The sequence below is a fragment of the Salarias fasciatus genome (genome assembly GCF_902148845.1).
Source record: "Salarias fasciatus chromosome 7 unlocalized genomic scaffold, fSalaFa1.1 super_scaffold_4, whole genome shotgun sequence".
Classification (NCBI taxonomy): Eukaryota; Metazoa; Chordata; class Actinopteri; order Blenniiformes; family Blenniidae; genus Salarias; species Salarias fasciatus.
Window position 1 is genome coordinate 15,105,497 of NW_021941229.1, and position 16,118 is coordinate 15,121,614.

At 44.4% G+C, this 16,118-nt stretch overlaps 2 protein-coding genes across 4 annotated transcripts; one reads left to right on the forward strand and one right to left on the reverse strand.

Moving 5' to 3' along the window:
- Positions 1 to 1,327: 1,327 nt before the first annotated feature.
- On the forward strand, positions 1,328 to 5,536 carry LOC115383433 (uncharacterized). Of its 2 annotated transcripts, XM_030085613.1 has the most exons (6): positions 1,330 to 2,052; positions 3,865 to 4,017; positions 4,160 to 4,322; positions 4,406 to 4,488; positions 4,629 to 4,726; positions 4,981 to 5,536. In XM_030085613.1, the coding sequence occupies exons 1-6, from the start codon at positions 1,339 to 1,341 to the stop codon at positions 5,066 to 5,068; spliced, it is 1,299 nt and encodes a 432-aa protein (XP_029941473.1). In that variant the 5' UTR covers positions 1,330 to 1,338; the 3' UTR covers positions 5,069 to 5,536. The 2 variants fall into 2 exon arrangements, with proteins under 2 accessions (XP_029941474.1, XP_029941473.1); XM_030085614.1 differs by lacking the exon at positions 4,981 to 5,536 and having other exon boundaries at positions 1,328 to 2,052; positions 4,406 to 4,546.
- A 974-nt stretch (positions 5,537 to 6,510) lies between these two features.
- On the reverse strand, positions 6,511 to 15,810 carry rnf208 (ring finger protein 208). 2 transcript variants are annotated; one of them, XM_030085616.1, is made up of 3 exons: positions 15,342 to 15,810; positions 15,128 to 15,254; positions 6,511 to 8,697 (listed from the first exon to the last, which is right to left on the reverse strand). In XM_030085616.1, exon 3 carries the CDS (start codon positions 7,655 to 7,657, stop codon positions 6,881 to 6,883), a length of 777 nt encoding a protein of 258 aa, XP_029941476.1. In that variant the 5' UTR covers positions 7,658 to 8,697; positions 15,128 to 15,254; positions 15,342 to 15,810; the 3' UTR covers positions 6,511 to 6,880. The 2 variants fall into 2 exon arrangements, with proteins under 2 accessions (XP_029941476.1, XP_029941475.1); XM_030085615.1 differs by having other exon boundaries at positions 15,128 to 15,810.
- Positions 15,811 to 16,118: the final 308 nt, after the last annotated feature.

Here is a 16,118-nt window from a genome sequence, read left to right on the forward strand (position 1 = left end):
TTGTCTACTCAGGCGCTGGTTTAAGCTGGCGGACCAGAATGTCGCCACCAAGACAGGAAGTAACCTGCTTATGTCGGATCCCATTCTGACCAGGCATCCTTTAAATACGAAAGACCTTAGATCAGCATGTGGTCCTGTCCTTGGATAGATCAAATAACCAGCATGTGGCATCTTTGTTGTTTATTTGCATTTCCATTATGCAATTTCTTTCATTTTTAAACATGTGTTTATTTGCCTTGATGGAGAAAAAATCCCACCCAGCACAGACCGGCATGAATTCCTTTCTTTTCTATACCAGCTTAGCTGGTGATTCAACATGACGAAACTGATTCAGATTAACATTAACTAGTTGAACCAGCTGGTTTTACCAACTTATGTCAGCTTGACTAAGTTTCATCATGCTGGTTATTCTGGTGACCAGTTATGATGGTTTATGGTGGCAAACAGCTGGATAATTAACAGAGCTGAAACATTCTTAAAGCATCGATAAAAAAAAGGTCAATAAGTTGAATAGTTATGTCTTTATTTATTGTGAAGAATACACTTGATGAAGAAAGCACACTTGATGACGCTTTAGTCCTAAATCCCAGTTCGCTTACAGTCAGACACCGACGGTTGCCCTGCTGTATATTATTGACCAAGCGCATGCACAGCATGCTTTTGTCTTTGGTATTCAGCGCGCTGCGATGGACCCGGGTCGCTGGACTGGGTGACCCACTGCTCACCTGGGGAATGTGGAGCATGTCAGCAGACAGGAGTGTCCTTCCTACACATTCCTGCAGTCTCAGATCAATATGGGTTTTCTTGAAGTGACAAAACTATTTCACCATTTTCACACACTTCTGATTTACACACTAACAGATACAGAGCATGTATAACAACATATACCCAAAGAGAGGAGCCTTTTTATTGTGAGTATACATTAACATAAATACCTGTTGGTTAGGGGAAATAGGAATGTAAAGAATGTAAATGGAAACTCTACAAATTATCCTCAATACCATCATTTGCTCAGCACATGTCGATCATGTATCCTGTTGCTGTCTTCATGTTTCTGAAGAAGAAAGGTGGAAGTTACAGTACATCGGTGGTTACAGAAACGTCTCATGTCGTATCTATGCAGCCGTGTCACAGCTTGCTCCTATTGTGTTTGGGATTTTTTTTTACAGGTGTGTGGACAAATTGGCTGAGTCACCCTTTTTCCCAGTATTTAGGGAGAGGAAGGAGCGTGTGTCAACACGCAGCCGAGCGCCGCGATGGGGAGAGGCGTGGTGAAGGTGGAGAGGCGGATCGCAGGGCATGCTTTGAGTCCTACATCACCAGCTCACCTCTCAGCTAATGACTGTGTGGGTTTGTCTAAACTGGTCTCTCGTTCATTTTCCATTCAGCAGTTCAGCTTCAGAGGCGCGACGGACTGAGGTTTTCTGTTTCAGGATGAATCTGTACAGGAGTTTTGGGAATCTCATGGAGACGTGGGTGACTGACGATAACCCGAGCCACGATCCACTGTGGCTGGGAAATAACTCGAAAGACTCTCCCACATCTTCTTCCTACATGGAACCGAACCTGCGCTCGGAATCGGTGGACTCTGGGGTGGAGACGGCCAGCTGTGACACCGTTCTGTCCACGTCCGGCTCTGTCTCTACAGATCACACTGAGATGGATTTGTTTATGCCACAAAAAGGACTCTCATCACAGTCTCCTGTCCTCTACTCTCCGGTGCCGTCCTCCTCCTCCTCCTCCTCGTCTCCACAGTTCTGTCCCATCAGAGAGGAGAAAGGTTCGACCGGCCTGCACCTCACAGAGGAAGCGTCCCTCCAAAAGACTGACTCTGTTCATCTCAGAGACAAGCCGAAGACCCTGACGGTGGAGGAGGTGCTCAGCCGCAGGCCCAGAGCATCTCTGCTTCCCAAACGCCACACATCAGATTTAGGAATAGGACAAAGGACAGAGAACTCAGGGTGGAGAGTAAACCCATCCCTTCCCATCAGGCAGAGGTCAGATGTGTGCAGACGGCCGGTTTCTCTTGGTCTCGACACACACAGATCAGAGGTGAGATTCTGTTTTTGACGCTCAGACTTGAAACACTGGAACCCTGTGTTGAATTTCCCGTTTGCGGTTTTGCCGGGAAACGGTTTCAGGGTTGCAACAGTTCACCTGACTACATGTATGAGCTTGCACAGGCATGCAAGCCTCCGAGAGCGCCACACGTCCAACCAGGCCCTCTACTTTTACTTTAGTTACAAGGTTGCAAGTGCAACTGACAAAGCTGCTCTGTTATCGGTATGTCGTTACCCGTGTTGGCTTTCTTTTATGCTCACAACCCGTCACGTGTCCGTCTTTGGCGTGAAGGATCATAAACCTGTCTGGCGGGGTGACAAGCATGAGAGGAATGGATGGAGACGTGTGGGTGAACTTAAGCCATCTGTACTTCCTTCATGACAGATGTGCTGCGAACCAGACAGAAGAAAGAATTTGTTCTGATAAGTTTTTTTTTCTTCTAATCATTGGACGTAGAAAAAAAAAGCATTAAAAATAGGTTCTTCTACAGGTGTGCATACCTGTTTATGATGACCATTCACAGGCATTGACACCTGGATTAAGTGTGCCATTTGGGTTTAATTAACCGTCAGTGCGTTTATTTTAGTCTGTGGGTGTGGGTGAGCATTCATTTCCATGTTTTGCTTTTGGCCACACTTGAATGGTTTGTTGCAATGAGCCGCCGATAAGCCTGAAAAGTATGTTAGGCATAATAACCTTCTGTTACTATGTGTCATTGCATTCAGAAGTTTTTATTATTATAAAATATAACTTAACTATCGTTGGAGATTAGCTCTTAAAATTGAACAGTTTGTCACTTCTGTGTTTTAACATGTCAAATGTCCATCAGAAGGTTCGAAATAGAATAGATTACTCCACAGTGTCAGTGTAACATTTTCAAGCAATCGGTGTTTCTGATTTTTCCTTATAATTTAATCATTATTGTGAGTCATAAGGTTGTGGATCAGGTGGAAGAGTGGGTCGTCCTGCAGGAAGAGGGTTCAGCTGGTTGACAGCCTTTTGAGGGCAAACATCTTTATTCATTCATGAACGGATCAATATTGAAATTTCAAGACTTCTAAAACTGCATATGTTGGTAATAGCCAACATAAGTTATAACACTTCAGGCTTGAAGTAATATAAGTCAACCTAGTGCTGACAAGACTTAAAAAAAAGTTGAAATTCATAGTTTTGCCTCTGCATCAGGCCAGATGTATTTTGCTCTCATCTTATCTGATGACCCCATGCTTGTATAATTTACAGTATGTGGAGCCAACATGCCACATGCTGTGATGTCCTAATAGGTTGTTTTGTTCTCCCTCCTTAATCAGCTGTGGGGACCCTCGTGTCTTAAAGACCAATCTGTTTTAGTGTTTTCTCAAAAGCAGCAGTTTGGAAAGACCTAGGAAAACACTGAGTAACTGGATAACAAACACATTTGTGCTGTTTCACTAATAAGTTGAAATTGAAAGATAATGTTTATTTCCTTTTTGATTTTAACTCAGTTTTTTGACTCTGACTCCTATAAATGACACACAAATGTCAGTATGGATCGTTGAGGTCGCAGTGGCCTCACATGAACGCGATAGATAGATTTTCAGATTAGGATATTTGCACAGTAATGATCAGCTAAAAAGACTTGGTGTAATGCGTCCACGACTTCAGAATTTCTGAAATAACTTGGTCGCATTTTCACATCGTCATCATTTGAGATGCCTTTCTGAAAATAATTTTTTTTCTATATGAGACTTCACTAACATTTGCATGGCCTTGTGTGTGTTGGATTCTTTATAAAGTCGTTTGTCTTGTCGCTGATCTGTGCAGGGCCTTGCTGTCGGGGACAACAGAGAGTTGAGTCCTGGGCTCGACTACCTGGAACAGGTGTGCCAAATGCTGGAAGGAATTGCTAGAGAGCAGATGCACAGTCGAGGCATGCAACCGGAGCTGGAAGCCCTGTGGGAAGATCAAGACGCTCAGGTGAGCCAAGTGTTGGCATTCATGTGCGACATCTTTGGAAGGCTGATAAGAATGAGTCATGCGGCACAGACTCATCAGATCAGCGTTCGAACCAGTCACACCATGACAACGTTGTCCTTCTTGTCACTTGATTTTCTTTAAGACTCTCAACGCTCGTCCGGTTGATGCCGCAGATGAAGAGGCTCTCGTTCCACATGAAATTCTTCACAATAGAAAGGACGGTGTGGGCAAACCACAGCAGTGGAAAAACGGACATTTTCGGCAGAGATCAGCCTCAGACACAGCTCTTTCAACGATACATTTAAGTGAGTCATTTTCCACTCATTTCTGCTGAAATAAAATGACTTTTCTCTTCGTTTGTGATCTAAGTTCTGGGTTGTTGATGCAGGAAAGATGAACACACACGATAAAGGACAGCTTATGAGTACAACTGATCTGCTGGAGAGGGCAGAGGATGAGGAAGAAAAGCAGGTGAATCACAATCTCACACAAGACTGAATTCAAATCATTTTACTTCAAAAAGTAATTGGTAAATATTTCCCACATGATTTAATATATTTCTTATCCTTTTGGAGCTATTCAATGTAATTTATTATTATTTTTGGTTTCAGAACTCAACAAAAACAGAGAAGAATAAAAGTCACAGGCACTGGAAGCTAAAATTTGGGTCATTTGGAAAAGGAGAATCAGCTGTTTTCAACACAAAGAGGTGAGTTGTAGCATTTATTCTCTCGTCACTTCCCATACGATGGCTGGATCTTTGAGGGGACTGTATATGCTGCTCCAGCCACACTGATGCACCGGTCCACAGCTAATGCACATTAGAAGGGAAGACCTCGGTGCGCATCTGTTCCCCCTCGAACATTTTGTTCTTTCTATGGTGAAACTTAGCTTCACACGCCGCCCGCAGTTTTATGCAAAGGCTTGTTTCATCCCTGCCTGATAAATGTTTTATCTACTCAGCCAACAGACGCAGTCATCTGAGAAAACCTCGGCCCGACGACGGTTGAGCAAGCTGTTCAGGAGGAGGAGGAAAACTCTGCCCATGTGAAGGGATGACCGCCTGGTGTCTGCCTTAAATGTTTGGCATTTTGGTGTCTGCAGAGGAGTGGGCTTCATAATCTCATCACTGACATGGCTTTCAAAATGACTCCTTCCGTAGCAGTTGGTCATGTTTGTTTATTATCAGTGATATTCAGCTCTTTAAAGAAAAATACCATTTTATATAGTCACTTTCTCTACAATTATGACTGTATTGCTTTTCTCACTGTGTTCATGGAGAATTTATTGGTGTAAAAAGCCCATTCAGAATATTATTTTTTAAGCCGCAGACACGTCAAGGCTTTGTGATATATTGTGTCATTATATTGTATATTGTTAATAAAGATGAAATCTTTTTTTAATTCTATTTTCATATAAGAATAATATCCAGTACTACGTCACATATTAACAGATTGAAAAAAAAATCAGTCTGTGTGGTGCTGCAGCACAAAATAAACATAGAAAAAAATGGTAGTTGTGTGCTTCTTGCATGTGAAAGATATGACTACAGATACACAGTCAAGTTATACACATTGAAAAAAACCCAACTTAAATACTACTGATCATCCTTTCCTGCTAACCAAGGATTCAAGCCCAGGTACCCTTCATTCAAGTCAGAATAAAAGCAACAGATTCAAGACTTATTTAAAACTGATGTCAGTTTTTTATGGTCATTTTAGAATATTCACTGCTAATTAACATAATAATTGTGACTAAATATTAAGTGAGCGTTTTGGTTCTCATTTGATTTTGTAGCATTCTTTGGCACAATGATTTTGGACGTGTGGAACTGAATGAGTTATTATTTACGAATCGAGATTTTTTTTTTTTAATCATCACGTGAAGTTAAAATAGCACTGACGTCATTGTGTCAACATCAACTTCCGGTCTCCCTGCTCCACGAACAGGTAAGTGTCTTCCCTGCACTCCGGTTACTACAGAAACATCATAAGTAGGAAAAAATTAAAATGTAATGCACTTTTTTCTCTGCTGAAACAGAAAATATCTGAAGCTGTGACTTCCACCGTGTTTCTGTCCTAGATTTGAAAAAAAAAAAAAAACACGTGTTGTGACAAACTGCTAGCTTGACATTTGTTCGTCGTGTCTTTCAGGAAAACACGCAGCAATTGCAACTGAGTTGAATATATGTCACTGTGGACTAATACTTTCAACTGTTTTGACTGGTTCAGTTACGGTTTACAGCAATTAAAACATAAATTCACTACATAACCCTTGTTTTCATGTTATCACTCTATCAAATTTCAATTTGAATGGTTACACATTGAAAAAAAGTTACATTTTATTTAATTGTTTTGCTGTATTTTTAGGGGGTTTTCCAAATTGCAGAAAAACAGAGAAGCATCTCAATGACTTATTTTTGTTTTGCACCAATCGAGTTAAGAAACTGAAAGTCATGGATCTTCAACAGATGACAAGAGTATGCCACACAGGTGTAGTTTTTCATTTTAATCTTTATTCACCTAGGTTGGGGGGACAGACCTCCCCTGGCATTCCCATGTAAAGAGATGTCAATGACAAACACGTCCAACCAAACAAGAGAGGGTGAATAGGATTCCAGTCCATACATAAAATACATTTATTTACTATTTATTGAACCACCAGCATCCATTAGTCCCACACAGCATCCGTCTGTGCTATTAAATATATAGAGATAACATCTATGGAGGGATTTATTTACTGTATGTGTGGAGAGACGCGGGGCTTGGCAGAAAGGGGTCGAGCTTATAGACAGAAAGAGTGGTGGTGGCGGTGGTGTTGGCGGGGGGCCGCGTTGAGTCATGCCTGCAGTGCCCCCCCTTGTCTACATGATGCCACAGGAGGACAAGGGGTTGGCGATCTGGCAGGTGCAGGCTGACTGGCAGTATTGACGCACAGTCTGGTAGCAGCTGCGGTCGGCGTCCCCGCCCCACTGCACGGGCCCGTTGGGGTCGGAGGGCAAGCGGCTCAAGATGCTGGTGTTGATGGCCAGAGCAGCCAGCCCATAGTCAGTGAACAGCACTGTCTCGCGCCGGCACGTGGGGCAGGAGATGAACTTGTATTTGGGACAGGACTCGTAGAGGATCTGCAGGCACTCCTCACACACTGAGTGCAGACAGGAGAGGATGCGTGGACGCTTACCGGCAAAGTTGTAGGTGTGGCCGCAGGTGGGGCAGTCCAGGGGCTCGCAGGGCATCACCGGCCCTGACGAGGAGGACGAGGACGTGGACGAAGAGGTGGAGGAGGAGCGCAGCACGTACTGGTTGACGATGACGTCTTCCATCTTGTAGTGGAACTGGTGGTAACAGATTTCATTGGCACTGGTTTTTCGCTGCGCGAGGAAGCTCTGCTCCCTGCGCAGGATGGGGGCCGGGGGGGACATCATCGGCCTGGGGGACCCCGACATGTCCAAGGTCAGGTCGCTGCAGGCCTGGTTGACGATGATTTCGCCCTCGCCTCCGCCATCCCAAGCCACCCTCGGGGGCGGAGCATAGCGTGGCTGGGTGACGGGCACGGGGCACTCTCTGGGGAACTTCTCTGACTGGATGATCTTGACGGTGTCCATGGGGATGGTGACTTGCTGGCGCCGGAGGCAGGACATTCGCACAGTTTCAGAAGTGGGAAAGAGAGAGCGGGGCTGCGGCTCTTATCAGCCCCTGCCGGGTTTCGAGCTGGAGGGTTGGAGGAGGAAAAGTTAAACTCCTGCAAAGTCAGCCATTGGAGGGGACGTGGGGACGGATGGTTGCCTCCATGTTTCCCTCAGATATTCCCCTTGGTGGGAGCTGCACTGTCAGCCTGAGTCCTTATGAGGGGGAGACAGGCAGAAGAACTCAGCCAGAGCACCACAGTCTGCAGCTTTTATCCTGTCACAGCTAATATACAGAGATGATTTAAAAGTCCAGCTTATAGTAGATGACCAGTGTTGACTACTTAAAGGTTCTTTTTCAATGCTGATGTTTCTGTGCTGTCTCTGACGAATATCTGCAGAAAGAAAACTCTACGCAAGGACTCTTAGCACTTCAGCACAAAGATAAGCTCTCACTCAGTGAATTCACTAATAAATAATCTCATATGCACACAGATGCTCACAGACACACATACAGTACAGGTTTGGTGGATGTCTGCATTCACAGAGTATAGGGTTTTATTACAGGCAGGTCAGAAAAAGGTCCAAGGAGGTATTGTCTGAAACTATATCCTGTGCCCTGCTTGAGGGAAACTCTTCCCTTTCTCAAACGAAGCTGTTACTGAGCTTCCTGTTTTTGGCTGCGGGTGTGTTGCACATTGACTTGAGTGCGTGAGAAAGAAAGAAAGAACAAGCTTCAGTATTTCTCTGCTTGTGATCCAGTTTGGGGAGGTGACCTCTTGTGACTCTTAAGGTGGCTTGTTTACGGAGGGAAGAGGTCTTTTTTCGTTTGGGAGGCCTCCTGCTGTAGTGCTCCACAGAGCTGTACAGTGACTCCGTCAGACTCCAAAGGCTGCAGATATCCTCCGAGGTGGGAGTGAAGGTCCTCTTTTTTTGTTCTGTTTGTTTGGATGCTTGGGCACTCCTCCCAACGGGATAACAGTTCAGAAGGATGTCTCTGTGCTTGTCTCTCCTTTAAATTGTCTCATGTTTTTGAGTTCCTTTGGTCCATCGGCCTGTAAAAACAGAAAAGACAAACATAGGAGAGTTTCAGTATTTATTTTGATTCAGAGAAATAAGTGCTTTTTTCTTATCTTTTGGATATGAGAAGGTCGTTTCACTTTGCTCATTCGCAGACATGTTTACATTCTCTTTAGGTATCAATGATTAGAAATCACTGAGATCAATCAGTTCGAGGAGCAGATAATTTGTTTTTATCTGATGGATGGGTGCCAGGATGTCTCAGTTGGGAGAAAAAAAAAAGCGTTGACTTATTTGTTTTTCCATCTTGGCCTCAGCTCAGGTGTGTCTCTTCAGCGTCTGAGATAATTATTGTCTTGTCACTGGCGGTTGGGCACAGCGCCGTGAGCACGCCTTCCTTTTGAGACAACACGCATCTGAAGATTATGTTGATATGCAGTGTGCTTCAGCAAAATATGGACAAAACGCAGACAACAACAATCTTGACAGTACTATGCTGTTGCAATATTTAGAATAATTGACTAAATTAATTGTTTTTGTAAGTATAAATGTTGGTTTACAGCGTTAACCTTCTGTAATACGGAATCTAGAGCGGTAAAACTGAAGGTGGATTTACTTAACATGATGAAAAATCTGGTTTTGTATCTAGTAATCAGTAATGGTCGCTAAAAACATAGTCACTTTTCTGTCAAGTATCTATTTTTAGGTATCAGCTACACCTCTCCTTTACAGTTAAAGTCCTTTGACTGTAAGTCAGGTTTTACTTTTGTGCCTGTAATCCTCGGTTTCTATCCGTCTGTCATGGTGACTTTAGTAAACGGAATGAGCAGTGACGCCACACAGGCATATGTAAATGTGTTCCTCATTCTTGTAATTGCACGTAGGACAAAGGCATTGAAACATCTGTCAGTGTAAACGCTTGCTCTCGGTAACAAGACAAGACATTTCAAACAACACAGACATTTTACAGCACGAGTTTGCATAAGTATGGGGACGTATAGACAGACTTGCCAAAACACTGTTTCAGCTCTTTTTGTGGAAAGGTCTTCAGAAAGTATCAGCTTTACCAACAAAAGCTGTGGAAAAAAATTTAATGATTTAAATGACAATATCTCAATAGAGATAGTGATAACAGACACTACAACAATGAAAACAAAATAATAGAGTAAGATAGAGCTGTTCTTTAGGTGTTTCTGAAAGGTTTGGCAGTGATAAGTTATGCCTGCTTGTATTTCTATTTTATAACTGATGATTGATGATTCCTAAACGTTTCTCGGAGATAACTTCATCTGTCAATATCTGGAAGTTATTTATATTAATGAGTGTTTTTTTTTTAATGTGCAAGTCACTCTCTGATAGGATTGTTGCACTGCAGATGTACAGCAGCATTTTTCTACTGTCTGGGAGTTGCTGAGTTTTCAAGATGTCGTAAAATCTATAAGTCTCATGGCTGTGATCCTCTGGACCAGACATCAAAATTAGCTTCTCATTTTGTCTGTCTATGTAGGATCCTGTCAGGCGTAATATAAACACATGTATTTTTATGAGCTCTGTTAAAAAAAACATGCCTCACTCCCACATCAAACGCATTTAAAGCCCTCTGTAAATCTTTTAAAGGTCATGTTGTAGCTATAAGCTAATCAGCCTGCCTAGAAAGCAGTAAATGTAACTGACAAGGTAAATAAGCGCCACGGTTCGGCTGGTTGTGTCACCAGGGCAGGAGATTGAGACACATTTGCAGCCCGACTCTCGCCGTTCTTCCTCCTTCCCGGCAGCTCTCAGTCATCCTGTGTGCCGCTGCGTTGGTTCCACTGTAATAACGCGCGTGGGAACAGGTTACAATCTGCACCGAGCAGTTTGTGTCATACTGTGTGTGGGTTTGTGAAGAAGAAGAAGAAGAAGAGCAAGTGCACGGACGAAAATATTTGGCTTCAACCGAACAATAGCTGCCGAATAGCAGAAGAGGGAGTATGACACATCGTTCATTCTCTGCAAGGCTGTCAACAGTGATGATTCATTAGAGGGAAAAAAGAACTAACTGAGCAGAGGAGGTGACCTACATGAGAAAGAGAGAGAGAGAAAGAGAGAGAGAGAGAGAGAGAGCGAGCACAGCACAGCATAGGTCTTGGTTTCTATTTTTGGTCAGTTTATCTGCGCACTTCTCCATGGTTTCCTGCCCCCAACCCCTGCTGAGGATTCACGCCGAACGGGAAAGATGTACATAAGAGGCAGAAGTGCTTTAGCCCACTGCTTTTCACCTGATTCGCCGAGCCATGTACGACAGGAGCACGCAGACATCCACCTCCCCCCCGTTCATCCTTCCTCCATTAATCTATTGACACGCTTGTGCACCTAGACACAGAGACATTCGCCGGCGTTATTCCAAATGTCACCCATCGCTTTCAGTCGTACTAAATGTGTCCATTTTGCGCTGCGGTACTGCAACACTTCTCCTGAAATAGCCCTGGTTTCTCTCTCATTCTTTTCAGCACACAGTAGCCATTTCATGCACATTTCATAAGGCAGGGTGTTGACAAGGAAAAATAAAAAAAAAAAGGCTGGTATTCTTGAACTATCAGCTTCATTTGTGAATGTTTATATGTACTGGAAACAGTAATGATGTAGGCTTTAAGATAACGTTGTCCGTTCCCGGTCCTGAAGGGTCACTGTGCCGCGTGTTTTGAATGTTTCCTTGCTCGAACACACCTCGGCATAATGGAAGCAGCGTCATCAGGGTGTGCACAAAGCCTCACACTCTGAACAACTCAGTGGTTGTGCCGGTGCAGGTAGTCATCATCTTATCTTCAGATTTTTCTTTATTTTCTTTCTTTCTTTTTTTTTTTTAAGTGTACTAGGTAATGCTATTTTCTCTCCTTGTGTTCCGCTTGTCTGAGCTGTGTTTTGGATTTGGTGATTGTAGAGTGTGTGACTGTGTCTATGAGGAGTGTCGTATCACATAAATCACACACATGCAGGACAGAGTGACTGAGGATGACACTGGTTTCTAAATGTAGTGAATAAAAACATAAGTATTGATATATTTTTGATATCAGTGATATCAAAATGTCTTGATGTTTTGTCATCAGAAACAATTACCAATACCGATGAATGTGAATGAATGATATGTGCTTATTATGTTGATTTAAAAAAACTTTTTGATAATTTTGTAAACCACTGTAGGCCTCATTAGTGTAACACACCAGAAAAAATATTTAAAAAATGTTTTTGAATCGATCAATAAGTGTTGCTTTATAGAGAATTTATGAAAAAAAATTCATTGAGTTGCTTATGTGGAAAAGCTCTAAAAGTATGAGAATGATTCTGACAAAGAAACCCTCGTCTGTCTGTCTGGGTTTGCTCTGTGATGGACTGTCTGCCCTGTCCAGGGTGAACCCTGCTTTTACCCAGAGTCAGCTGGGATCGGCTCCAGCACCCTGCGACCCCGAGTTAAATCACAGTGGAATAGAAGTTGGAAGGATAGTACGCTTAAAGATTTGTGCCTCAGAATAACAATAAATCTCATTAATAAACTGGGATGTGTTGAAGATATTGTAGAAATGCTTTAAAATCTTAATGTAGGGCTTCTAAATGAAATGACTGTTATATATAGATTTCATATTAATATAATTAAGTAATGCGTCACTGACATCTTTGACAGTCTTTGCCATGCAGAATCAGTCGGGTTCATATAATTATCTCCCAGATCTTTCAAGTCTAGACGCATTCAGTAGATGCAAACAGCCTAAATCTGTCTCCTCATGGTAAAGGTCAATTTGATAAAGCAGTGAAGCTGCATGAGGAGCCTTTGAGCCAGGAGGGAGATGCAGCAGCTAAAATTACCCTCTAATTTGGTGACAGCGCTATGAAAAGGGCTGATAACTGACTCGGCCTGCCTGCTGATGGGTCATCTTTGGCGCAGCCTCCTCCTAATCGACCGAGCCCTCTCCCGTTATGTAAGGAGCTCATTTTCCACCCAGCCACCATATTAACACAGTGTAAACTGCTGCAGCTCTCCAAAGTCCTCACATAGAGTGTGTGTGTGTGTTTGTCTGTACAGCTCTGGATGCTCTTCCTGCAGTGGAATCATTTCGCTAATGAAATCATGGCAGGCATTTGACCTCATCATCACAAGCATGGGAGGAAGAGCAGAGCAGAGCCGACCACAGAGATGTCTCAGCAGCACATTCCTCGTACCGTTCAACACACACAGAGCTGCTTTCACATTTTAGGAACACACACACACACACACACACACACACACACACACACGCACGAGTCCGAAAACATTCTCACCCCAGACAACTCCTCATCACGCACAGAGCACCACCCTAAACATTCCTGCAGCCTCACAAACACGCTGATAACAGACTGATTGGTACAAATCCTCAAATCAAATATTTTCCAATGTGACGGGAGATTAATTTGTGACTGATTACGCTGACACACGAGTGAAAAATAGAGGCAAAAACACATTCCTGACACACACTCCACTTTGGTCCTCATGATCAGCGCTGGATGGGTTCCACCTGCGCCGATCGGTGTGGAAGAGAAGGGCACCATGTTCTGCATGAGTCATAGAGACGGGGCGCATCGGTAGCTCTGCCCGTGTGGCTGCTTGTGTGTGTGTGTGTGTGTGTGTGTGTATCTGTCTCCATCTCTCCATCCATTTCTGTGTATCTTCACATTGGCCGGACAAAGCACAGAGGCTCTGGCTCTTTGTGTCTCTGCGCCACATACCAGCAGTATGTTAGGTATGTCAGCTATGTTGAGATTTCTATCTACATTCATCCCTAAGCTGACAAAAAGAAGAGAACAGAATTGCTGCATCATTATTGGGATCTGTGCAGAGTGTGATCCTTTATTTTGATTACATAATGTATTATGACCTTAGTGTGATCTGAGGGCAAATCCCCAGATTTACTGTACATTTGCTTGCTGCAGCTCTTTCTCTGTAAACTCCCATTTGTAGAGATTCAGTCAAATGATGTCAGTGCAAGAGGATTTGTTTCTGTGGTGAGTTTTACAGGTTGGAAAGCATATCAGATCTATTCAAACGCATTTGATAGATGGAAATAGGTTGAGTATGTCTGGGTCCCACTCATGTTTTGTTTATGTGTTGTTATTGGGTGATTTGCGAATGGTAGTTTTATTTGCGTACGTATATTATAATTGGTTAATTTCAAAGTAATGCCATTGAAATGTGAGGACTTAAATGTATTTACACATTTCCCACCTCACATTTAAATCCACATAGAATGTTTGCATCTTTATCCGTTGTTTGTATTTACCTTTAATGGCACGGTTGCAATCTGACGTTTGTTTTTTTCACATGGGTAAAAAGTGTGTAGTGTGTTTGTATCAAGGTGTTGCTTTTATTAATTCAGCTCGCTGTCATTCATGGGAGACATCGGCCATTTTGCCTCGCAATTCATTACAGTCCAAGTGCTCTTTGTTCTCGTCTCTGTAGCTCCCACAGCAACATGGCAGAGCTGCACACAGGCAGAAAAACACTAGCAGTAACAAGAAGCGTCGCTCTTTCCTGGAACAGAACTCAGAAGATTTGTGAGAGAAAACCTCAGCAAGTGCTCCATCTCTTCAGTAATAGCAGCTTGATTGATTAATGCAATTGATTGTGTTTCTTTGAAAGCGGCTGTAAGAGCACAGGTTTGAGGTGGATGGCGTTGTTGACTGCTGTGTGCTTCATGTTGTTCACGTGTGTGTCTGTGTGTCTGTGTGTGTGTGGCAGGAGTGAGGTGGGCCAAAATGATTTGGACCGCGTCGAGATGAGGCGGCTTTAGCGTCGCTGCCTTGCAGTGTGGGAGGGGTGCTTTTGGGAGCCGGAGTTATGCAATCGCAGCGTGGTGTGGCGAGCGCTCTCACTGCAGCGCCGATGTATGGCCAATATGGAGATGCCTCAGTGTTGCTGACGACGACAGAACAGGCCGTTCCCGTCCCGTCCCGTCCTGTCCTTATTGCACCCTCCCCACCCACCCTTCCTCCTTTCACCTCCTGCCCGTCTGTGCAGAGGTCTGTCAAATGTCACAACCGCCGAAGACAGGAAACACTCCAGATACCATCTGCACCCAAACTCGCGCACCACCAGAAGGCTCTGTTGACGGTCTCCCGCCGCTGCGTATGGTCTGCGCAGATAAGCAGGTGTGCAGGTGTAGGGCTCTGTGGGAGCACATGTGGCGTCGCCATTCATATCTACATCCATGTGGGCGTCTGTGTGTGTGTGTGTGTGTGTTTGCATTTGCAAAATGGACGTCATGATGCAACGACCGTGCAAATAGCAGCAGAACAAAGCAAAACGGCACCTCTGTTTCTGTCTCAGCCTCACAAAGGCTGACTGAAAAGATAGCTGACGGGCCACACCTCACATGTCAACTATACAACGAGACGACACGATGAAGATACATTTGACAACGAGCGCACGCACAAACAGCCAAATCTCATCATCCTCACCTGCCTTCCTGCACACTCGTCTTTTCCCGTCCTCCCGTTCCAGTATATGTTTTTGTATACGTTTGCTGAGATCGTTCGCCAGAGGGAGGGTGCTCTCCCCTCCTGATTCTAGAGGGATGGAGCGGCACTGCGCGGAGGAAAAGATGGAGGAGACGTAAGATGGAGGAAGCTGTTGCGAGGTGGATACATCATGTGTCAGGCTGCTTCCGTCGACCTCCGCATCCTCCGTTCCCGTCCGCCTCTCCTCTTCTGTCCTTCACTCCCCCAACCTCACTCCGTCTTCTCTGAGCTGTGGCCGAGCGTCTCCCTCTGGCATCTCTCTCTCCATCCCGCTTCTCCTCCTCTTAATATTTGGAATTTTCTGAACGCCCCAAGCCTGTCTCTCTTGTACGTTCCCTCGTCTTTCTCTCCTCCTTCCCCTCTTTTTCCTCTCTGTCCTCCTCCCTCTCCTGGTCTTCAGGTCAGCCTCTTTCCTCCTTCTTCTCCCTCTCCTCTTCTGTTATCTCTCTTGACTCAGCTGCCGTTCATTACTGCTCTTTCTCCTCCTCCGTCTGCTCCAGTCAGTGCGCCTCGCCGTCACACATGCGCAGTCTTTTCACACGCACGCAAACACACACACACACAAACACACGCACACACACACACACACACACACACACACGCTCCCTCTCCCTGTGCTTCTGGCTCTCTCCTTATGCATGAGGCTTATTTGGCCTGCCCACCCCTCCCCTCCCTCTCTCTCTCTCTCTCTCTCTCTCTCTCTCTCTCTCTCTCTCTCGTTCGCTCTCTCTCTCTCTCGTTCGCTCTCTCTCTCTCTCGTTCGCTCTCTCTCGCTGCAGCACACACTGCAGTACCTCTGCAGGCAGGATCACGTTTTCCCATTGCCAGAGAAAATATCTCAGCCAATGAGGAGCATTAACAGTCCTGCCCCCTCCTCATTCCCCACATCCAAACACACCCCTACAGACCAGACAAGCACATGTACACACAA

Excerpts from the sequence above, each read along its gene's own strand:
- LOC115383433 (XM_030085613.1), top strand. The coding sequence starts at position 1,339 with ATGACTGTGTGGGTTTGTCTAAACTGGTCTCTCGTTCATTTTCCATTC. Across the intron at positions 2,053-3,864 it reads TCGACACACACAGATCAGAG|GGCCTTGCTGTCGGGGACAA; the intron begins GTGAGATTCTGT and ends TGATCTGTGCAG. Across the intron at positions 4,018-4,159 it reads GGGAAGATCAAGACGCTCAG|ACTCTCAACGCTCGTCCGGT; the intron begins GTGAGCCAAGTG and ends ATTTTCTTTAAG.
- rnf208 (XM_030085616.1), bottom strand. The coding sequence starts at position 7,657 with ATGTCCTGCCTCCGGCGCCAGCAAGTCACCATCCCCATGGACACCGTC.